This window comes from Artemia sp. Qi Xiang Cuo, chromosome 9 (genome assembly GCF_049724085.1).
Source record: "Artemia sp. Qi Xiang Cuo chromosome 9, ASM4972408v1, whole genome shotgun sequence".
Lineage (NCBI taxonomy): Eukaryota > Metazoa > Arthropoda > Branchiopoda > Anostraca > Artemiidae > Artemia > Artemia sp. Qi Xiang Cuo.
The window spans coordinates 20,186,032-20,211,312 of record NC_142802.1 but is presented as its reverse complement, the minus strand read 5'-3'; the positions used below and the strand labels follow the sequence as shown (position 1 = coordinate 20,211,312).

The 25,281-nt window shown below is 36.8% G+C and overlaps 1 protein-coding gene across 1 annotated transcript; it reads right to left on the bottom strand.

Moving 5' to 3' along the window:
* Positions 1 to 20,897, bottom strand: LOC148948424 (testis-expressed protein 264-like). The gene is made up of 4 exons (XM_089094921.1): positions 20,844 to 20,897; positions 16,818 to 17,042; positions 13,837 to 13,999; positions 1 to 103 (listed from the first exon to the last, which is right to left on the bottom strand). Exons 1-4 carry the CDS (start codon positions 20,895 to 20,897, stop codon positions 54 to 56), a joined length of 492 nt encoding a protein of 163 aa, XP_088951047.1. The 3' UTR covers positions 1 to 53.
* Between the last annotated feature and the right edge of the window lie 4,384 nt (positions 20,898 to 25,281).

Genomic DNA, 25,281 nt, shown 5'->3' with positions numbered 1-25,281 from the left:
CAATAGCTTCGCTGACCTTTTCATAAGAACTTTCGGAATTTTCACTTCCATTTTCAACTTTCTTCTTTTGAACTAGGTGCACAAGGTAATACCTGATCCTCACCTGAAATAAAAAAACAAATCAATTGAATTCAAAAATCAGAAAAGCAATTTATTTAGACATTCACACAGCTATGTCTTTATTAACTTCCTCTGCTTAGGGGATCAAACTTTCAGCAACAAACTCTAAACCTCCTGACTAAGTCAGAAATTAATCCTATAGATTAGGCTAAGGATAAAAGGATATACTTCTAGAACCACCAGGTTAGATTTATTTTGTTTTGCACACATATACAAAAATACAGCGTCACAAGAACAAGTCTGATAAACTAAAACAAATAAATGTAAGTATAAAATAAATTAATTAAATTTTATAATTTATAAACTTATATATAAAATAAAACTAATAAATATAGAATGAACCCTCAGATTAGATTTAATTATTTTGCACAAAAACACAAAAATATAGCGTCACAATAACAAATCTGACTAACTAAAACAACAAGCATAAATAAAATAAGAATTCAAGGAAATGTTTTTGGAACATCAAGACAAAATTTAGTTTATTCTATATTACACATATATAAGAAAATGACGTCATAATAATAAATTTAAAAAAAAAACAAGTTGCTTCTACTGAAAGTGAAAAGCATCACTAAACCTTAAAACGAACAGAAATGATCGTTTTAAGTTTTGATGTTGCTCCTTACTTTCAGTTGCAACAAATCGTTTTTTTTATTTAATTTCTGTTTGTTTTTTAAATAATGCCAGAAAATCTTGCTCCACAACAACTAAAAAATAACCCTCTCCGTGGAAATATCCTTTAGACAATTGAATCCCGGTGCAAATTCACCCAGTACAATTACCCTTAATATCTCGACGCGTAAAATTGAGTCGGCAAAGAGAAAGTAAGATATAAGAAGAATTTCGTATAAAATTTTTGCAAATTCCCCCAGTGAAAAAATTCACCTGAAAAGTTCATCCCCTGGAAACTTCTCCCCGTGGAAAATCCCCATAGCATAACATTCGTCCCCCTTACCCAAAAAATGTATACATACTTCCCAATAACAAATACTATGCTATAAATAAACAATGGGCAAAGTTTGTAGCTTAAAGACCTTTCCCCAGGTGTTATGGGGGTCTTGGTATCTCCAAAGGCATAAATATTCAACAATGCTGAACACAATGGCTATCTCAAAATTTTGATCGGACGATTTTGGAGAAAAAAAAGGGGCGTAGGAGGGGACCTAGTTGCTCTCCAATCATTTTGGTCACTTAAAAAGGGCACAAGAGCTTTTAATTTCCATTCGAACAAGTCCCCTCCCAATATTCTAGGATCAATGGGTCGATTCGACCACCCCTGGGGAAAAAAGACAGAAAAAAACAGCAAACAAACAAATAAACATGCATCCGTGATCTTTCTTCTGTCCAAAAATACGAAATTCCACATTTTTGCAGATAGGAACATGAAATTTCTACATTAGGGTTCTCTGATACGCTAGATCTGATGGCGTGATTTTCATTAAGATTCTGTGACTTTTAGGGGGTGTTTTTCCCCTTTTTTTAAAACATACAAATTTTCTAAGGCTCATACGCCTTTCATGGCTAGAACTAAGCATACAAAACTTAAATATTCGGAATCACCATAATAAGCCGATTCTTTGGATAAATCTATTCGTATCAAAATTTCGTTTTTTAGAGTTTCGGTTACTATTGAGCCGCGTCGATCCATACTTACAGCTCGTTGCCACGAATGTTTAATGAGATAATCAGCGTTGCCAACGCTTTGAGATAAATTGTACCAGTTTTCCAACCAAAGTTGTACCACAAGAGATTAATTTGTACCTTCTGACAGTAGGTTAAAATTTCGCCACTCGCGTCGCTTTGCGACGCTCGCCGGTAGTTATGTTTAATTGATTTCGCTAAAAACTGAGGATAGGTTCTAGGGTAAGAGCAGGAAAAATAAACCCAAGGCAGTAGCAACCTCGTATATTGAAATATGAAGAATGCTTCTATAGACTTTCTCCGCTTAACAATATAGCAGTACCAAACCGCTAAAAGCATTTTAGCAGAAGGTTTCAGTAAAATTTTCTGAAAGCGTTCTGGAAGCTGATTGTTGGGATTAATCCTTTCTTTCGAAATTTTGGGCATTAAGGCGATTAACGGATAAAGTAAGAAAGCCAATAACATAGTGTCAACAACTTATAATCCACCTATAGGATGAATGACGAGCGCCAGAAGCTACAAAAAAAACATATCAGCAATCACGCCATGAAAGTGACTATCACCACAGATTCCCATAGGTCCACAGACTAGGCTACCCACCGGCGAGTTACAGGTTGACCACATAATTCACTCGTCATTCTACGTAAGTTCTTGGTCGATTCTACTATTCAGAACTAAATTAATTTAACAGAAGTATTTAAACTATATTGCAGAAAAAAAAATCAGGCTAAACCGTACACAGGTAATAAAATTGTAACATTAAAAAAAGGAACATTTGTACTAGTTGATCATTTTTTTTTTGCTGTTTCTTCTTGTAGCCCAACTGTTTCATATCCCCTTCCTCAGTTTTTCCACATTGGATGCAGAACCATATTCAAGGGTGGTTTTCAATTCTTTGAGACGATCCGTTTTGCACTGAGAAGCCCGTTCAAGGTGGTGAACCCGAGACGATTTCTAATGCTGGTTTTGTTCAGATTGACAGCTGAGAAAGTTCGGTCAGTAGCAGCGGAAGCGTGTGGGAGAACAAGTAGGTTTAAAGTGAAACGCCCGAGCAGAACAAAAACGCTTTAACCCATTAACATCTTTTGCCTGTAAACCCGAGTCCAAAACATGGCTGGACCTGAGTGAATCGAAGAACCAAGCTCAGAGCAAAAGGGTAATCTCTTCCACTCTTGGACGATATCTTCCAGGTCATTGTCACTCAGTAAATTCAGAAACTGAGCCAGAGGCGGTGCTAGGTTTGGGTGATTTTACTCTACTCCCATAGCATAGAGTAGATGAAGCCTATCAAAGTTCCTTACCGATGAACACTTGAAGTTGAAAAAACGCTTCCTCATCTCATCACAGAACACGATCAAAAATTTCCTACACTCTTTTTTAAACTCAACTGCAGCAGATAGAGATACCTTTTCTTTGCAAAAATCACTTCCAGTCGGCCCCCACATTCCACGTCCTTGACATCAACGTCGTAGCTGGTGTCATGTGGGCTTATGAGGTGGGAATCACTTTCTTTGGTATAACTAGGCAAAAAAAAATGGGATGCTATTGTCTTGTACACTTCAGAAGATCAATCAAAAACAAGATGAATCTGGGTGTCTTCTGCATGAAATTGCTTGTTTAGGTCTTCGATATATTTGCAAAATATACGCCAGAGGAGCAAAGTAAGCTTTGAAAACCGGTGACAGCAGATTTCTCAGTATGGCAATGGCTTCTCTCGGCTTGTTGGTCTCTTTGAGAGTCTTTGCACTTAAGAAAAAGATCAAGCATTCCAACTGCTCCAAATATTAAGCTACACCGGTGTACTTGGAGAGCCACCAATTTGCAATTAGTGTAAGATTTCGATGTTCTTTCAATTACGTTTACTTTTGTAATCCTAATATCTCACTGGCCCGTTTTGGGCTGTGACAAATATAGCCATATACATGCTGACAAAGATCTTCAATTTCTTTTGGAAATTGTTTGCCGGCAGCACTAGCACATATGTGAATGGAATGGCATGAACAACCAAGTACAAAAAACTTGAGCAGTCTTCTGACAGCTTCGCCTAAACACCACCTTGCTCCTTCATCACAAACGAAGCGTTGTTTGCGGCAAATCCTATTAGGTTTGCCTTTGGAACTCCAATTTCTTGAAAAAGTAGTTTACTTATGGCCGGGTAAATATCTTCGGCTATGCATTGCTGAACTTCTATAAGTCTCATGAGTCTCTTACAGAAAAGCTGTCTTCTAGATCAATACCATTCAGATCAAGATGGCGAACAACTATAACCAGGCTCTTTGTGTTACTCAAGTCTGTGCTTTCATCAGCTATTATCGAGAATCTCCGCTTCTTGATGATTTCGCATAGATCTTCGAAACCAACTTCGCCAATAACGTCGTTCATGAGATGTGAACGACGTTAAAATTGGATTGTACCAAAAAAATTTCAAATGTACCGCATTGGCAACGCTGAAGATAATAAAAGGGGATGATTTTGAAACCATGACATTAGCTTCATTTTGTTGATCGAAAATGTGACATCACAATGACGAGAGCGGGCGTCGCCCGAAGCCAATTCATGAGGATCGAAGGCCTGAGCTACCAACCTTATCAAGTGAAGCCAGCAGAAGCATGCCACACAAACCCGGTAGGGAACCAGGGTTGCCACCCCTTGTGATTTATCCCTATGTCTAGTGATTTTTTATGTTGCCTAGCGATTTTTTTTTAGCTAGTGATTTATAGTGATTTTCGTTCTAAAACTAGTGTATTCCAGATATACTAATATATTCCAGATTAGCATTTATGCAAATATACCGCCTTTGAAACTCCCGATTTCCCACCATGTTTCCATATCAGATATGACCCCAGGGTGTTATCATCAACATAATAGACGAACTATTTAATCGAAAAATTGCAAAAATGTTCTATATTTTCTATTTTACAACATTTGCTCAGGTGGAATTTTTGTCTTCATATTTATGTTGTTTTTTTTCTCTGTAATCTATCAGTTCTGAATTAGATTTTCTTCTGTTACATCATCTGAAAGTGGAGTGAATGGTGGATATGAATACACCCTCTACATCTCCAAATATAACAGAAATGGACTCATTAAAACATAAGAAGCTAGGTGTACATTAAATGTAATTTTCTAAATTAAAAAAAGAAATCATTGAAAAAGAAAATAGGACACTGTGTTTTTATTTTATAATAGGATTTGTAATATAACTAGATAGATTAAATCGATTGTAGTTTGATGATTGAAGTCGGTTGGGAGTAAGGGGGAATGATTTTAATTTCTATTTCTAATATCTAATCGAAACTCCAGTGCTTCTCCAAATTCTCTTATTTGTAATTGAAACACCTAATAAGAGCAGATAGCGTCCTATTCTTTAAGTTTTTGGATTTATGTGCTAATTTATCAAATAGTTTGTGGTAACTAACTGTAAGAATGAAGCTACAAGGCTGAATAGTAAACAAAATTCAAGAAACGGAATTTTGATATCAATCAATATATAATTGGTTTATTAAGTTGATTCCAAATATACAAGATTCATTAAGCTTAGTTTTACTGATAAAACGGTAAGAAACTGTGAAAATTTGCCTGATTTTTGAAAGAGGGAGGAAACACCCAATAAAAGTGAAAGAATTTGAATTAAAATCAAACCATTAGATTCGTCGCATCAGAGAACCCTACTGTAGAGGTTTCAAGCCCCTATCTGCAAAAGGGTTGAATTTTGTATTATTTGCCAGAAACAAAATCACGGATGCGTGTTAATATCTTTTTTTTCCCAAGGGGAATCGTATCGAATCAATGGATCAAGAACATTAGGAGAGGACTCATTTGAACGGAAGTTGAAATTTATTGTATACCTTTTATTCGACAAAAAAGATCAAACAGTTACTATCCCCCCTGTCACGTTCCTTTTTTCCCAAAAATTGTTCTATCAAAAATTGGAGATAGACGTTTTGTTTTGTATAATTGAAAGGTTCCAAAACTATATCTTAAGAATTAACATGATCCACGTAGCCCCCGAGAATAGGTCTAGGAATTGAAAGTATGCTAACGATAAGAAGAATAATGTACGAACTACGAAAACCAGTTTCATAGCCACAAAGACAAATAACGGGTGACAGAATGCACTCGACTTTTATAACTTGGGCTATATATTGGCACATTAGGGGGGTGGGGGTAAGGTTATGTTAGGTTACTTTACCCCCACACTCCCCTAATGTACAAATATATAGCCCAAATTATATTATAATATAAACTAAAGTATTACATTTTCATCATATTTTGGCATATTTCATTAGGATTAACATAACTTTACTTCGTGGGTGAGTTCCATATAATTAACAAGTGCCTCTTTATTTTTAGGAAGCAGTAAGACCGATGCTTATCGAAATTTGTGAAGAGTGGGACACATTTTTTCCATGGAGTTATAAATAGCCATTTTCAAAATTGTTGCTGGTGTACTAGAAATTATACTAGATCAATTAGAATAAAAAGAAAAATAGTTTCCATATTTTTTGGGGAAAAACTGGGGTTCGTACCGACAAGGAAAAAAAATTAAAAAGAAAAAGCAAATACTTCGATTAGATCAGTGAAAACCAATTCTCAGCCTTCGGAGTATAAACCAAGGAAACCAATTCGGGAACATACATGGAGGAAGCAAGAACTTTGTTCTATTTTCTGCATAAAGATACAAAAAGGAATTTCTCACAATTTAAAAGGGTAATTTTCACTTAAGAAAAAAACAAAACATCAATCTAAAGGGAATTTTTCTACATGTAGGGGGTAATTTTACCCCCTTCCTGTAGGTGTGCCTGTACAGAACATGGTAAAGAAACAAAACAAATATTAATTACAATGACAAAGAGCATTATAATTCTAGTGATTTCTAGTCAATAATCTAGTGATTTACGTGCTGATTTAGGGATTTTTTTTTTAAGAATCTAGTGATTTTTTTCTCTCACCGGGTGGCAACCCTGCAGGGAACACTCTTCTGTTAACAATACATTAAGAGTTAATATCAGCCATTGATTAAAAACGTTTATCACAATCAGTAAAATAGATGTACTATTTGTTTATGTATAAATAAGTACATAATAATAGGATTCATAACATAATTAACATATAATTTACTAATGCATTATATATAATATATAATATATAATGTATAATATATAATGTATTACTAATGTATAATATAATATATTGGATTACGAATTGTGTTGATTTAACGCTGCTTAATTGACTTGTTGTGTGGTTGGTTGGCACGTGTGTGTGTGGTTAGCACGTTGCTAATCCCTTTACCTCTCTGCATTTATCATTCAGTTTTCTCTCAGTAAAATATTTGATCATATCCAGAATTATTCGTCTGTATTAAGGCAATGTATGGTCTGGTATGGTCTTGCCATAACTTGTAGAGCTTGAACAAAAGTTCCGAAAAACTAAAAGCCAACATCTACTTTCCCAGAGATCTTAGAAAAACCATTTAACTTCTCCTGCTTTGTACCGAGGATATAGATTTTTAGATTTAATGAGCCTTAAATCATTAGAAAGCGTGAATTTGTTTTTTCGGTTAAAGGAACAGAATTTTCTTTTTAAGTTTAGAAAGGGTAGTCCCTAAAAATGTTCAAGCACACCTGTTACGAAAACGTTAAAAATCAGCTCAAAGTAAATATCATTTGAGCAATTTAACAGCTTTAGAAGTTCCCTGTACTACTACCCACTTTGACTGATAGCCCTACCAACACAGGGGACATATTATTTATGCTATATGTGCATTAAACAGACAGCGCTTCGCTTAACAATTGGTCAAAGATTATAACTTTCTTCAATATAAACCAGTCTCTCGTTAGCTTTTTTGAACTGCTGAAACATTCAAGATTCTAAGTAGTTTATAGCAGAACTTTAAGGGTATATCATTTGAGCAATTTGACAATTTTGGAAGTTCCCTGTAGTACAACCCGCTTTGACTGATGGCCAAGGGCGGATCCAGGACTTTTTTTAGAGGGGGGGTGGAATAGGTTGATAACTTGCCGTCAGCGGCAAGTTAAATTAACGCTAACTTGCGTTAATTAAGTGAATACTTAATTTACTTTAGACTACGTTAGGGGGCGCTCACCCCCTCGCCCCCTGGATCTGCCACTGCTGATAGCCTAACCAGCAGAGGGGACATATTATTTATGCTATATGTACATCAAATAGACAGCGCCTCGCTTAACAATTGGTTAAAGATTATATCTTTCTTCGATATAAACCAGCCTCTCGGTAGCTTTTTTGAACTGCTGAAACAATTCAAGATTCTTAGTAGTTTATAGCAGAATTTTAAGGATATATCGTTTGAGCAATTTTGCAGCTTTGGGAGTTTCCCGTAGTGCTGGGAAAATCCACTAATGGGTCCTTCGTCTTTAAGACGGCAAACCGACGCTGAGGCTCGCAAAATGATTTTTAAAGTATCGAATAACCTTAAAGTTAGTACAATACAGAATAAAATGCTTTCGTTCAAATCAACAAGTAGACAGATATGTTTTCGCTAGGAAAGGTTAGTATCTCAGAACATTATTCCCACTTATGTCTCTGCACTTGGGAAATTTGTGATTCAGTATTCCCTCAGTAATTCAAATGGTCAAATAGAAGAGTTTGCCCGTATTTTAGATAGCAAAATAATAGAATACAATATGTTGTTTTTCATTAAAACTAACAAGTAGAATGATTTTTTTTTCTAGAAAAGGCTACTATTTGTGTATGGTTAACTCCCGTTGGTATCACAGAAGAGCCGCGGTAGGCTGGATACAGTTTTGATAGCTCTTTATGGTTAACTCTTGTTGGCAACACAGAGGGGTCGCAGTAGGTCGAGTTCAGTTTTGATAGCTCTTTATGGTTAACTCTCATTGGTATCACAGAGGGGTCGCAATAGGTTGGGTACAGTTTTGATAGCGCTATGTGGTTAACTGCCGTTGGTATGACAGAGGGGTCGCATTAGGTCGGGTACAGTTTGGATAACTCATTGGTCACAGTTTGGACACTCTTTACTGTTACCAACCAGAGTTAACCATAAAGAGCTATCATAACTGTGCCCAACATACTGCAACTCCTCTGTATTACCAACGGGAGTTAACCAAAGAGCTATCAAAACTGTACCCGACCTACTGCAACCCCTCTGTGATACCAACGGGAGTTAACCGTAAAGAGCTATCAAAACTGTACTCGACCTTCAGCGAACCTTCCGTGTTACCAACGGTAGTTAACCATAAAGAGCTATTAAAACTGTACCCGACCTACTGCGACCCCTCTATGATACTGACGGGAGTTAACCATAAGCAGCTATCAAAACTGTACTCGACCTACTGCGATCCCTCTGTGTTACCAACACAAGTTTACCATAAAGAGTTATCAAAACTATACCCAACATACTACTGTGCCCGACCTACTGCGACCCCTCTGTGATACCAACGGGAGTTAACCGTAAAGAGCTATTAAAAATGTAACCGACCTACAGCAACCCCTCTGTGTTACCAACGGGAGTTAGCCGTAAAGAGGTATCAAAACCGTATCCGACCTACTGCGAATCCTCTGTGATACCAACGGGAGTTAACCGCAAAGAGCTCTCAAAACTGTACTCAACCTACTACGACCCCCGGTTTTACCAACAAGAGTTAACCATAAAGAGCTATCAAAACTGTGCCCAACATATAACAACTCCTCTTTGTTACCAACGGGAGTTAACCAAAGAGCTATCAAAACTGTATCCGACCTACTGCGACCCTTCTGTGATACCAACAGGAGTTAACCATTCAGAGCTATCAAAACTATACTCGACCTACTACAACCCCTCTGCGATACCAGCGGGAGTTGATCATAAAGAGCTATCAAAACTGTACTCGACCTACTGCAATTCCTCTGTGTTGCCAACGGGAGATAACCATAAAGAGCTATAAAAACTGTACTCGACCTACTGCAACCCCTTTTTGATACAAACGGGATTTGACAATAAAGAGCTATCAAAACTGTACCCAACCTACTACGACCCCTCGGTGATACCAACGAGAGTTAACCATAAAGAGTTATCAAAACTGTACTCGACCTACAGCGAACCCTCTGTGTTATCAACGAGAGTTAATAAAGAGCTATCAAAACCGTACTCGACCTACTGCGACCCCTCTTTGATATCAATGGGAGTTAACCATACAGAGCTATCAAAACTGTACCTACTGCAACTCCTCTGTGTTATTTTTATCCATTTTGCCTAAGATTTTCATCATGAAAGATATCTTAGACATCCTAATATACAAGAATTTCACAGGCCACTCTCCCTAGAAACCTTAAATCATCCTTATTTTTAGGGCATTTCTTATACTACTACTATCAACGCACCGAAGCACCAAGCCGCCTGACGCCAACACAGCTACGCACGCTCCTCCTCCATCCCAATCTATTCAAAGCCTTCGTCTTTTCACCCTCCCATGGAGTTCCCTTTTCCTTTAAATCTTTCTTTATGACATCCTCCCACCCTAGACGAGGACCACCTGCTTTCCGTTTAGCCCTAGACGGTTGGCCGAAAAGAACAATCTTCGGCAATCTGTCATATTTCATCCGCACAACGTGCCTTAGCCATCTCAACCTTTCTTTCATTATAGCCCTAGAGAGTGCTATTGAACCACATTTTTCGTACAGCCTATTGTTTGAAATACGGTCAGTCAGCCAGGTACCCAAAACGATGCTTAAGCAATTTCTCTGGAAAACATCTAGCAAATCTTCATCCACTTTTCGAAGCATCCATGCTTCAGAGCCATATATGACTACTGTCATCACTGTAGCTTCTAATATTCTAATCTTGGTTTGCAGACTTATCTTCCTATTCTTCCAAAGTTTTTTTAATTGTAAAAAAACATCCTGAGCCTTCGCTATTCTACTTTTAACATTTGCACTGCTCCCACCATCTTTACTGATAATACTACCAAGGTAAGTGAAGCTGCCCACTTGATCAATATTTTCATTACCCAACGTCACCTTTTTAGCTTCACTTAATCATAGCCTTTGCGACTTAGTCTTCATAGCATTAATTTTCAAACCTATTATAGCACCCTGAAATCACAGAACCTCTAAAAGTACATTCATTTTGCTCACACTTTCCCTCTAGGATGCTTAAATCATAAGCATAATCTAAGTCCAGGAGACTTTTTCCTCCCCATTTGATTCTGTGCTCTCCCATTGCCTTTCCTGCGCTCCTTGATACAAAGTCCATCAAAATAATCCATATAAAGAGGAATACAACACAACCCTGCTTAACTCCTGATTTAATACAAAACCAGCTGCTAACCTCATTTCCTACCTTAGCCGCAGCAGTGTTAATCTTGTACATAGTACTAATCACTTTAATGTATTTGTCTGGTATACCATACAAGGATTAAACCTTTGCTAACACTTACTCATAATCTATAAAACTAAGGACCAAAGGTGTTTGACAACTCAGGCACTTCTCGATTATTAACCTAAGAATGCAAATTTAGTCGACGCATCCTCAACATTTTCTAAAACCGCACTGTTCTTCTCTTAAAACTTTGTCTACGGCATCTCTTAGTCTAAAAAGTATCATATTACTAAGTAATTTGCTACCTGACAAGACCAATGCCTCGATAATTACCAAACTCCCTTTTATTACCTTTCTTATAAAGTGGCTTAATTAAGGTTTTACTAAAATCATTTGGTACTTCCCCTTTTTCAAAAATCACATTCATAATCTTCAGTAACTTATTTCTGACCTCAGAGCTACCATATTTAAGAGACTCATTTACTACCCTATCAGCACCTGGAGCCTTATTATTTTTTAATCCTTTTAGTACTGTCGTTAATTCTTCCTCGCAAAACAAATCTTCCTTCACATCCAAGATATCACAAACTTTTTCATTTTCCTTTATATCTTTTCCTGCAATCTATCTCGGTTTAGCAAATTCTCAAAATGTTCTGCCCGTCTCTCTTTAATTCTTTCCTTATCGCTAATTGTGGCCCCATTCCTATCTTTAACTGGGCCAAGTCCGGATTGACTACTCCCTTTCAATTTATTAACATACCAGTACAATATTTTACTATTATGCCGTCTAGTTGTATCTTCCAGATCCTCGGCAATTTTATCTATGGCCTCTACTTAACGCCTCCTTAGTTCATATTTTAATGTTATCTTTCTTTTCTTTACATTCCTTTGGTTTTCAATGATCTATCACTCAGATAATTCTTGTACAAGTCCTTTCTCCTTTTTATTAAACAAATCTTTTTCACTAATATTCTTAGCTGCAGTCCCAGCTTTCTTCCCTACGACACCTTCAGCAACTTCACAAATTATTTTTCTAAAATTATTCCAACCATCTTCCACATTATCAAATTTTAAACTCTCTAGTTTAGTATTCAACTATTCTTGGAAAGTTTCTCTTAAATTCTCATCCTGGAGTCTACCAACACCATAACTTCCCGGGAGGTAGTTCCCCTTCCGAACTTTGAGCTTTAAATTAACCCTTAATACTACCATATGGTTATCTTTACTTTTAACATCAATAAGAGCACTCCTATATATTCTAGTATCCTGTATTGATCCTGCCAGTGTTCGGTTTACTATAACATAATCAATAAGGTTTGCTGTCTTACCATCACGTGAATACCATGTTAACTTATGAGCACCGTGTTGGTTATAACTAGATTGTTATACCTACAAAATTGCAAAAGTCTGTATCCATTACTGTTTTCTTTTCCTACGCCAAATTTACCTAGGCTAGGATACCATCTATCCCTATTTCTGCCGACCTGGGCGTTAAAATCTCCTAGTAAAAAGAAACCCAACAGAAACCCAAGCAGAAATATGATGTTTTATTTCTTATATAGATTATCAAATAACATGTAACACAAGCTAGACTCTCAGCCGGGCATACCCTTATTGTAGTTGTATTTAGTTTATAAATAAAGAATCTGAACCTGAAAAAAAAATTGTTTCTATTGTAGTCAGAATGGAAAATCGACAAAAAGAAAAATTTCAAAAGCCAGAAAAACTTAACTTCAAAAAGCGACCAACACATCAACATCCACGACTAACAGAAAACACTGTTCTGGTTCAATACGTTGACCTGAAAACCCTCCATTCTCGATCTCCATTTCTTTAATTTTTTTATTCTTTGTTATGACCGGCCAATGCGGTTACTTACTTGTACTTGCTGCGGGACCAGACATGAACACCTAACCAGGCATTTAGGAGACTCCGCATGGTTGATTCCCATTTGTCGCGATCTAGTGCCAGCTCTTCAGAAAACAGGGGCCAGCAGCTCTCCCCTTTTCTGCTAAACTTCCGAAATTCACCAATGGCATCAAGGTCATTTTTGACAGTTGCCAACCAATCCTTCAATTGAAAGCCAGGACGTCTCCGCCAATCTGACAGAGGAGAAGCTAGGAGAAGTTGCTTGACGATGCGGTCATTGGATCTTCTCAGGACATGGCCACGCCAATGCAGTCTTCTCTGTTTGACAATCGTGGCTGTGGGTTGGATGTTACAAGAGCAGTGATGTAAATCGGCATTTGAGATTATGTCGGAGTATTGACTCCGCAGGATTTTTCGTAAACAGTGACAGTAAAAGACTTCTATAGCATGGAGATGATGCACCTTCAGTGGCCAAATTGGTTGACGAAATTAAAGCCTTAATCTAAATAAAAAAAAATTAACAATAATTGAATAAGGATTTTCCGTGTCAAACTTCAGGTGCAATTATTTTTAACCATATAGAAAAACTTGGCACAATCTGTAAAGTTCCTTCCTGTCCTGTAGTGGCACAGTGGGATTTATCTCAGCTTGGTGATATGGGACAGAGAGTTCAAAATTAATTGTAACACTCAACTGCAGAACACGGTGACGAAGTTTTGCGAAAGCATCTCCTTTTCGAAAACAGGTGTAGAAGAAGTTCCTAACTGTCATGTAGTGGCACGGTGAGACTGATATCTGCTAGGCAATACGAGACTTGGAATTTGATCTTAGCTTCCAGAATTGCATGGAGATTAGCCATTAGTGCCTCCAAACAACCAAAAAAAGAAGAAGAAGAAAAAGTTTCTTACCTTCTTTTTCAGATGGGATATCTGATTCCGAATTCAAAATTTCTTCTTCAACTTCCAAAGCTTCTGGAACATAAAACTCCTCCTGTCTGGACAAAGGCACAAAATATTTAATCTGGTTTGGCTCATAAATTTCAATCACTGGGTGAGCTGTTAGGTCTCTTTCCTAAAAAAAAAAGAAGGATGGAAATCCTGCAAAACAATATTCTGTAAGTCTCATTAAAAAACCGCATAGAAATTTTTGAATTAAAAAGAGTAAAAACAGCTCGTTTTCCAGGGCCCTAAGTCCCTAGGGTCCTCTGCCCGTATTCCAGAAGATTTGCCCAACCCTGATTTGTCAAGATATAGCATTCTCACTGTTCTGCTAACATTTATCCCTGTAGTCTTTGTTTTAAAAATGGGTTTTTCGCATTATTTGGGTTCCTTGCCAGACAATATCAGTGTAAAATAGAGGGCTACATATTTCCCAACAGAGGGCAACAATATGAAGGCTATATATTGCCAGACAACATGTAGACAATATGAGGGTAAAATTGTAGTTTTAGATCCGCATTATAATTATTACAATTATAATTATAAATATATAAAAATAATAAAATATAGTTATATCATATATAGATTGGAATTAAAATTAGCATCTTTAACAACCCTTGAATAAAACCTAGGTGAAAATCAAACATAGTGTTGCAAAAGTGTACTTATGTCTTTTTACTCCACTTAGTCATTTGGTAATTAAAGACCCCTCCCTAAATCATTCCCCTGCAATCAAGAGGAAAAAAAAAAAACTCAATATGTCTATATTTATGAAGTCAACAAGGGTGAAGAGGTCGGGTGAAGCATGATAGGGCTGTTGGGTTGGGCTTTGTGTTTTAGACCCTGATCTTAAACCAATTCTAATTTTGACAAACCTATTATAGGAACAAAGGTTAAAAATATCAGAAGAAGCAAACAGATCAAGAGACCGAGACCAGGAGCCTTATGAATTTATAAATCTAACCAAAAAGATTTTGCTGAAATGTTTTTATGAAAACCTGCTGAAAAGCGAATTTTATCAGTACAGAACTAGAACATATCAGCAACGACAGTGTAAAAGCATTAAAAAAAAGCTTTAAAGTAAACATATTCTATCTCCAAATAGACAAAAAAGTAAAAAAAAATCTTCTGCTACTCATAAAAATTGGAATTTTCCTTTTTGTTCATATTACAATTTTATAGTTCTTAAAACTCAGAAAATTCATTTCAAAACAGCACCACCACTGACAGGTTATACTGCTGCTTGTGATATTTTAGTAATAATACTACTACTAACAACTCACCGCGGCACCAAGCCACCTGAGGCCAACACAGGTACGCACGCTCCTCCTCCGTCCCAATCTATTGAAAGCCTCCCTCTTTAGACCCTCCCATGATGTTCCCGTTTCCCTTAAATGTTTCTTTATGACATCCTCCCGCACCAACCGCTGACGACCTGCTTTCTGTTTAGCCCTAGACGGTTGGCCAAAAAGGACAATCTTCGGCGATCTGTCATTCTTCATCCGCAGAACGTGCCATCTCAACCTTTTTCTCATTATAGCCTTGGAAAGCGGGATTGAACCACACTTTTCGAACAGCCTACTGTTTGAAATAAGGCTAGTCAACCGGGTACCCAGAAAATCCGTAAGCAATTTCACTGGAAAGCATCTAGCAAATCTTCATCCGCTTGTCGGAGCGCCCATGCTTCAGAGCCATATTTGACCACTGTCGCTTCCAAAGTTCTAATTGCTGTTTAGTAAATGACAACTTAGCAAAATGGCTATCACAAGCCCATGTGGGGCAAATTAGCATTTCTGGGTTAAACTTAGGAACAAACACAGCCAAAAAAAGAACTGGATAAGACTGGTCAGAAAAAGAAAAGAAAAACGTCTATAAACAATTACCTATAAAAATCGACTATCAATACTTAATTTTTTATACTTTTAACAGAAACTTGGAAGCGTCCTTTAAGTTACTCTTTATAACCCAGTTTATTCTTTAAAAAAGGGAATAGTTTCAGTTGCATGCGGCAGTGTTTCCATTTTTACCTTTTTTTCGGGGAGACCCGCCTAATTCCCAAACCATCTCCTGACCAAAAGAGAATATGCCAAAACTAATTTTTGTTACAAAATTGGTAGATAACTCTGAGGATGACAGCTTTACACGGACTTTCTACCAAGAATCAGGAAGATTTTAAACGGCATTGTCATCGGTGGATCACGGTCACATCATTTGGTGGAGTAGTAATATTCGTGGAATCTTAGTTTCGTTTTTACATGGAAAAATCGATCTTCAGTCTCAAATGAAATAGTTTTAGCATCAAATTTCTTTCTAGCAACCGAATTTTATGCAATTCCAAAAAAAAATGATCTATTAAATAACTATTTTGGAATGAAAATGTACTACTACAAATGTTATTTTCAGGTGGCATGTGCTGCTCCGAGCCTATAGCAAGAAACCACCTCCCCAGAATCTGATTCCGGTGGTAAGATTATGCGAACGCGTCTTCATGACAATCCAAAAAAGGAGAACGAGAGGAAAAGCCACTGAAAACACTGGGAATGAGACTATTCAACTTTATTCTCCATTCAAGGAATGCATAGGCACAAGATCTGTGTCTAGGGGATAGAAAGTACCCTGGTTTAAACCCCCGGAAAATTTTTTCTAGGTTTTGATACTCTTTCTAATGTTTTTACCACTCCCCTGAACAAAAATGCTGGATACGGTCTTGAAAGGCACTGCAATCCTTTTTCAATAGCTCTGCTCGGTTAAACACCCAGCGAAACTTTTTTTTATCTGGCTACACACAAAGAAATTACACGTGCCCATAAAGAAGTTTTTAGCGGCATTGCGCCATGACAAATATGTTAAAAAATATATAAAAAGCAAACCAAAAGAAACATTGTATAACAATAATGTGAATTACTAAAGTTCCTTTTCACTTGGCTGCGAAGCTTCATTTGAATACTTACGGCAATATATTCAGTCAACTTTTGATAAACCTTGATGGTTGCCAAGAAAAGTGAGAGAGTTCCATTGAAAGGGAATGTGGTGCAAACAGCATATTCCATCTCTGGAAATGTTTCTTCTTTAAATCCATACTTCTCAAACTCCTTCGTCAGTTCTTCATTTTTTGGTGCTTGAGGATCATCAGAAAGGACTGAACCAACGCAATAACGTAGACTGTGAGGAGCCACCTTAAGAAAAAAGAAAGAAATGTGAATTTTTTTTTGAATGTAACAACGTTCCAATAGATGTGTGGAGCCAAAATAACGTAGACTGTGTGAAGTCACCTTAAGAGAAAAGAAAGAGATGTGAATAAGTTGTGAATATAATAAGGTTCCAACAGATGTGTGGAGCCACAACAACGTAGGCTCTTTGGAGCCACCTTAAGAGAAAAGAAATAAATCTAATTAATTTTTGAGTGTAACAAGGCTCTAACTGATGTGTTCCTTAAAAAGAAGTTTGCACACCACCAGCATCTGGCAATACTAACTACAGAAGAGCGTTAACGCCACAAATCTTAAAAAAAAGCTTGAAATTCAAAAAGTAAATGCATCAAGTACTATTTTCATTATATTTTCACAAAGTGGTGGTAACATGCAATTTTCTACAAGATAAAATACGCATAAAAATCAAAATTTGCAATAGTTTTTTTGTATTTTCTCCACTTTTGTTTTATAACCATAATAGTTTTACTTGATGCCAATCCTATCTGTTTCAGCCACGATTGTCATTTATAATACAAAATAACATTAAATCAATGACTTCCATTGCTTAAAAACCCACTAGATCTTATAATTTTTGTTAGAATGAGTCTCCGGCTTTTTACAGCCCTATGACCTATGCGACAACTAGTAAAAAAAAAACTAAAACTTACGTGGTGTTCTCAGACATACTCGATTCTATTATATAATCGCCATCCACATTGCACCCTTTCATAGGATTTATTCCTCTTTACCCTAAAAGGTTACCATTTTCTCATTTTAACAGCTGTTAATAGGCAAGGACAGTGCGGATAGGGGCGGCCCGAGGGGGGGGGAGGGACGCGCCACCCCCCAGCCTGTTTGGCATTCGGTAAAATTTTCGCCGAAGGCGAAAATTTCGGCAGAAATTTTGCAAAATCGGGTGAAATTTAGCAAAATTCTTTATTTCTGCAGAAAATTCGGCATAAATCAGGTAGCGATTCGGTAAAATTTACGAAGATCGCCTTCTCAATGAAATGAGCCTCGGGGCACTCCTGAGTGAGGGTAATAGCATTAAAGTATCACTTAAAACATAAATGTACACAAAAAAAAGTCCGTAAAAATATAGGATAAAACATAGATAAAACCTTCTTAAACAAAACTATTTTAAAGCCTATACACTGTTGTTGACGCGGATAGCTGTCAGTGGTGGTATTCACATCCACAGCAGGTAAGAAAATGTTTAAGACCGTTTAAGATTACGTTTTAATAATCTTGAGAAGATAAAATTTGAGTTTGATATAGGTATCTTGTCCCTGTTAGAAACATTACATAAAAGCTGCTTCTATAGACATATGACATAAAGAAACATCAGACGATGCAATTTATGTTACTATTAGCTGAGAAGTCTCCAGAAAGTTTGCCAAAAATATTTTTTTTCATGGGTTTTTTGGTGATCTCTAAAAGTATCATTGTTCTTTTTCTGCCACCGAGAGCAGTAGCATTGCTATCCTCTGTCATTGTGATGAGCATCGTCTTCTTTATTTCACGTAGGGCAAAGAGTCATGGTTTTATTTGTCATTACAAAAAATCGTCATCACTTCGAGAATTTTGTGGTGTTTAGTTGCCTTTTTTCTCTTCTTTGTGAACTTAAGCCCATGTGGACAAATACATACTTTGCTATTTTGTGGTTGTAAAAGTGATTTCAATCCAAAGATTTATTAAAAACAAGTTTAATAGGCATGCTCCAAACAATGTATCTTTTAGTCAAAAATAACATAATAGTTAAAATATGGTCCAAGCAAGAAAAATTTGTCAAAGAGCACGAACTATATCAAACCGCACAAGTTGTGAAATACTAAAATCAGGAAAACTGGCCCTGACCTAGTATATTTTAGTCAAAAATAATAAATACTATGTTAATTAAAACATGGGCAATACAAGATAATTTTTCAAAGAGCACGAAAGTTATCAAAACACACAAGCTAAAAATTATTAGAAGCACGAAAAATGGCCCAAAGATGATATCTTTTAGTCTGAAATAGAAAATACTATAAAATTAAGATAAGGCCAGCACAAGAAAAATTTTTTCAACGAGCACAAAGGTTATCAAAACGCACAAGCTACGAATTATTGAAAGCACGAACAACACTCGGCACAAAGATCCGTGAATAACACTGTGACCTGGAGCAAACTGCTGCCATTTTGGTACTTTCACAGCTGCTTCTCATGGGAGTTGGGATTTAAAACAGGCAGACGGAGGGAAGTCCTTGTAGATGGATGGAGGAGAAGAGTTGAGGCAAATTTCATGCCCAATTTCTCATAACAGAACAAAAAGGGGATCAAGTTCAAATCCTATTAGATTGAAAGAGTAAAGCAACAATCAACTTCCATAGATACTTTGTAATGATCTCTTTGGAACTCCTTCAATTTTACTGAAAAAGTTCTATAAAATTTTATTCATTGACTATCAGTAAGGTCCAAGGGCGTATTGAGGATTTTCATTCGGGTTGGGGGAGGGGTATTTTTTTCGGGATGGTAGGCTTACAAAAGAAAAACTTTAAAAACTCATCAAAAATTTGTTTATACGCATTTTTGTTACGTTCTCACTAGTCGGTCAAAAATTTCAGGGGGGGGTTCACCCTCGGTCCCCCCCCCTCCCCTCCTGGGTACGGCCTTGCCGGTATCATTTAAATTAAAAAGATATTTTGGAATGCAAGCTTATTATTCATTGGTTCTGTTGTGCATTTTTAATTATTAGTTTTCTTTGTAAACTTGAGTCTATGTGGAGTATTGGCTATTCATAGTGGTGTATTATTGCGTGTTCCTTTCTTTGTAAACTTGAGTCTATATGGGCTATTGGATAATAGCTACTTGGCTATTTGCTGTTTATAAAAGTAATTTCAGAATTATTTGTTACATTATTGTTTTTTCATCTTCTCTGTAAATTTGAGTCCCTCTGGACTCGTTGGACTTGTATGTTAAATTGAGTCTGCTTTGTATGTAGGGGTAAAGGAAGCACGTGAAGAGGATGTTTACTTCAAGGATCCCAGGTAGGGGAAAATTTTTGTAACTTGATAATACTGAAACATGTTTGGGGAATGAGGAGCTTAAGACATGTCTCTATATCTGTCCAATGGGCAGTGAAGGTATTTAATTTTTTGAGTTTTTGTAAGGATTCGAAACTGAAAGAGTTGAGAGAAACTATTTTTTCAGTGATTATTTAATAGGAGGAATTGGCTGAAATGATATTAAAGAACATAAATTTTACAGGGAGAAAGGATTGGGGTAGGAATGGTGGTATGGGCAGAGCCGTTCCTAGGGTTGGTGGGGCCCATGGAAAAATTTATTACAGGGCCCCCCTCACGATTCAAATATAAGAAAAAACATCAGAATCAAAGTGAACAATTTTATCAAAGGGGGCAATTTCCCAGCCGTGGCACCCTCCCCCTAGCTGTTGTGCCCGGGACTGTTGACCTGGTTGCCCCCCTCCCCTCTAGGCAAGGCGCTGGGTATGGGTACAACTAATACAGGCAATTTTCTTCAGGTTTTCTGCTTTATTTGTAATCTGGAGTCTAGGTTTCTTGTAGTGCATGCGTATATTAGCTATGGGCCATTTGGTTTTTAGTACTAATGTCCATAGTGAGATATGCTGTGTATAAAAATTTGGAGTTATTCTGGTGTTTTCAGACGACTGTGGGTGTCTGTTCAGCCAAAAGCGTCGTATTTCATCCTATCCCTGAAAGAGAAACCATGCATGTCTGGCCTTGTAGTGGTATTGGGGTGGGCATTTCATGAGTTTGCCTAACTAACCAGAATTGTCACTACAAACAGCATCACAGGGTGGTACCGAGAGATGGCACCCATCAGGAAAATTGTAGCCTAGTAGCTGAAATTTGATCAATGAATAACCCATTAATAGAATTTTATCCTAATAAATGTCATAATATTTCACTTGATATTGGGTATTGAATACTTCTTCTGAAGTTTGTTTGTTTTTCTCCTTGCTATAGTATTTTATTATATGCTGTCTCCCATCAGGTCATGAGAACACCTCCTGAGTCTACATGCCTTGTGGATTTTAGTGAGTCACCTTTGGACTCTACCGGGTTTTAGTCCACCCACTTAGTAATTGCTATAAATTCCAGCAATGAATCAAAGGATTTAGAAGTTTAGTATCCCTTATAACTTTTAAACTAATATACAGTGTCTCATCTATGTTTAACCTATCAATTATAGCAAGATAATCCGTAATACCACCACTGACAGCTATCCGTGTCAACAACAGTGCATAGGCTTTAAAATAGTTTTGTTTAAGAAGGTTTTATCTATGTTTTATCCTATATTTTTACGGACTTTTTTTGTGTACATTTATGTTTTAAGTGATACTTTAATGCTATTACCCTCACTCAGGAGTGCCCCGAGGCTCATTTCATTGAGAAGGCGATCTTCGTAAATTTTACCGAATCGCTACCTGATTTATGCCGAATTTTCTGCAGAAATCAATTTTGATAAATTTCAGCCGATTTTGCAAAATTTCTGCGGAAGTGTTCACCTTCGGCGAAAGTTCTACCAAATACCAAAAAGGCTGGGGGGTGGCGCGTCCCCCCCCCCCCCGGGACGCCCCTATCCTCACTGTCATTGCCTATTAACAGCTGTTAAAATGAGAAAATGGTAACCTTTTAGGGTAAAGAGGAATAAATCCTATGAAAGGGTGCAATGTAGATGGCGATTATATAATAGAATCCAGTATGTCTGAGAACACCACATAAGTTTTAGCTTTTTTTTCACTAGTTGTAACACAGGTCATAGGGCTTTAAAAAGCCGGAGACTCATTCTAACAAAAATTATAAGATCTAGTGGGTTTTTAAGCAATTGAAGTCATTGATTTAATGTTATTTTGTATTATAAAATGACAATCGTGGCTGAAACAGATAGGAATTGGCATCAAGTAAAATTATTATGCTTATAAAACAAAAGTGGAGAAAATACAAAAAAACTATTGCTAATTTTGATTTTTATGCGTATTTTATCTTGTAAAAAATTGCATGTTACCACCACTTTGTGAAATATAATGAAGATAGTACTTAATGCATTTACTTTTTGAATTTCAAGCTTTTTTTTTTAAGATTTGTGGCGTTAACGCTCTTTTGTAGTTAGTATTGCCAGATGCTGGTGTTGTGCAAACTTTTTTTTAAGGAACACATCAGTTGGAGCCTTGTTACACTCAAAAATTAATTAGATTTATTTCTTTTCTCTTAAGGTGGCTCCAAAGAGCCTACGTTGTTATGGCTCCACACATCTGTTGGAACCTTATTATATTCACAACTTATTCACATCTCTTTCTTTTCTCTTAAGGTGACTTCACACAGTCTACGTTATTTTGGCTCCACACATCTATTGGAACGTTGTTACATTCAAAAAAATTTCACATTTCTTTCTTTTTTCTTAAGGTGGCTCCTCACAGTCTACGTTATTGCGTTGGTTCAGTCCTTTCTGATGATCCTCAAGCACCAAAAAATGAAGAACTGACGAAGGAGTTTGAGAAGTATGGATTTAAAGAAGAAACATTTCCAGAGATGGAATATGCTGTTTGCACCACATTCCCTTTCAATGGAACTCTCTCACTTTTCTTGGCAACCATCAAGGTTTATCAAAAGTTGACTGAATATATTGCCGTAAGTATTCAAATGAAGCTTCGCAGCCGAGTGAAAAGGAACTTTAGTAATAGCATTATTGTTATACAATGTTTCTTTTGGTTTGCTTTTTATATATTTTTTAACATATTTGTCATGGCGCAATACCGCTAAAAACTTCTTTATGGGCACGTGTAATTTCTTTGTGTGTAGCCAGAAAAAAAAAAGTTTCGCTGGGTGTTTAACCGAGCAGAGCTATTGAAAAAGGATTGCAGTGCCTTTCAAGACCGTATCCAGCATTTTTGCTCGGGGGAGTGGTAAAAACATTAGAAAGAGTATCAAAACCTACAAAAAATTTTCCGGGGGTTCAAACCAGGGTACTTTCTATCCCCTAGACACAGATCTTTTGCCTATGCATTCCTTGAATGGAGAATAAAGTTTAATCGTCTAATTCCCAGTGTTTTCAGTGGCTTTTCCTCTCGTTCTTCTTTTTTGGATTGTCATGAAGACGCATTCGCATAATCTCACCACCGGAATCAGATTCTGGGGAGGTGGTTTCTTGCTATAGGCTCGGAGCAGCACATGCCACCTGAAAATAACATTTGTAGTACATTTTCATTCCAAAATAGTTATTTAATAGATCATTTTTTTGGAATTGCATAAAATTCGGTTGCTAGAAAGAAATTTGATGCTAAAACTATTTCATGTGAGACTGAAGATTGATTTTTCCATGTAAAAACGAAACTAAGATTCCACAAATATTACTACTCTACCAAATGATGTGACCGTGACCCACCGATGACAATGCCGTTTAAAATCTTCCTGATTCTTGGTAGAAAGTCCATGTAAAGCTGTCATCCTCAGAGTTATCTACCAATTTTGTAACAAAAATTAGTTTTGGCATATTCTCTTTTGGTCAGGAGATGGTTTGGGAATTAGGCAGGTCTCCCCCAAAAAAAGGTAAAAATGGAAACACTGCTGCATGCAACTGAAACTATTCCCTTTTTTAAAGAATAAACTGGGTTATAAAGAGTAACTTAAAGGACACTTCCAAGTTTCTGTTAAAAGTCTAAGAAATTAAGTATTGATAGTCGATTTTTATAGGTAATTGTTTATAGACGTTTTTCTTTTCTTTTTCTGACCAGTCTTATCCAGTTCTTTTTTTGGCTGTGTTTGTTCCTAAGTTTAACCCTGAAATGCTAATTTTCCCCACATGGGCTTGTGATAGCCATTTTGCTAAGTTGTCATTCACTAAACAGCAATTAGAACTTTGGAAGCGACAGTGGTCAAATATGGCTCTGAAGCATGGGCGCTCCGACAAGCGGATGAAAATTTGCTAGATGCTTTCCAGTGAAATTGCTTACGGATTTTCTGGGTACCCGGTTGACTAGCCTTATTTCAAACAGTAGGCTGTTCGAAAAGTGTGGTCCAATCCCGCTTTCTAGGGCTATAACGAGAAAAAGGTTGAGATTGTTAGGGCAGGTTCTGCGGATAAAGGATGACAGATTGCCAAAGATTGTCCTTTTCGGCAACCGTCTAGGGCTAAACCGAAAGCAGGTCGTCCGCGGTTGGGGTGGGAGGATGTCATAAAGAAAGATTTAAGGGAAACGGGAACCTCATGGGAGGGTTTAAAGAGGGAGGCTTTGAATAGATTGGGATGGAGGAGGAGCGTGCGTACCTGTGTTGGCCTCAGGTGGCTTGGTGCCGCGGTGAGTTGTTAGTAGTAGTATTATTACTAAAATATCACAAGCAGCAGTATAACCTGTCAGTGGTGGTGCTGTTTTGAAATGAATTTTCTGAGTTTTAAGAACTATAAAATTGTAATATGAACAAAAAGGAAAATTCCAATTTTTCTGAGCAGCAGAAGATTTTTTTTTACTTTTTTGTCTATTTGGAGATAGAATATGTTAAAGCTTTTTTTTAATGTTTTTACACTGTCGTTGCTGATATGTTCTAGTTCTGTACTGATAAAAATTCGCTTTTCAGCAGGTTTTCATAAAAACATTTCAGAAAAATCTTTTTGGTTAGATTTATAAATTCATAAGGCTCCTAGTCTCGGTCTCTTGATCCGTTTGCTTCTTCTGATATTTTTAACCTTTGTTCCTATAATAGGTTTGTCAAAATTAAAATTGGTTTAAGATCAGGGTCTAAAACACAAAGCCCAACCCAACAGCCCTATCATGCTTCACCCGACCTCTTCACCCTTGTTGACTTCATAAATATAGACATATTGAGTTTTTTTTTTCCTCTTGATTGCAGGGGAATGATTTAGGGAGGGGTCTTTAATTACCAAATGACTAAGTGGAGTAAAAAGACATAAGTACACTGGTGCAACACTATGTTTGATTTTCACCTAGGTTTTATTCAAGGGTTGTTAAAGATACTAATTTTAATTCCAATCTATATATGATATAACTATATTTTATTATTTTTATATATTTATAATTATAATTCTAATAATTATAATGCGGATCTAAAACTGCATTTTTACCCTCATATTGTCTACATGTTGTGTGGCAATATGTAGCCTTCATATTGTTGCCCTCTGTTTGAAAATATGTAGCCCTCTATTTTACACTGATATTGTCTGGCAAGGAACCCAAATAATGCAAATA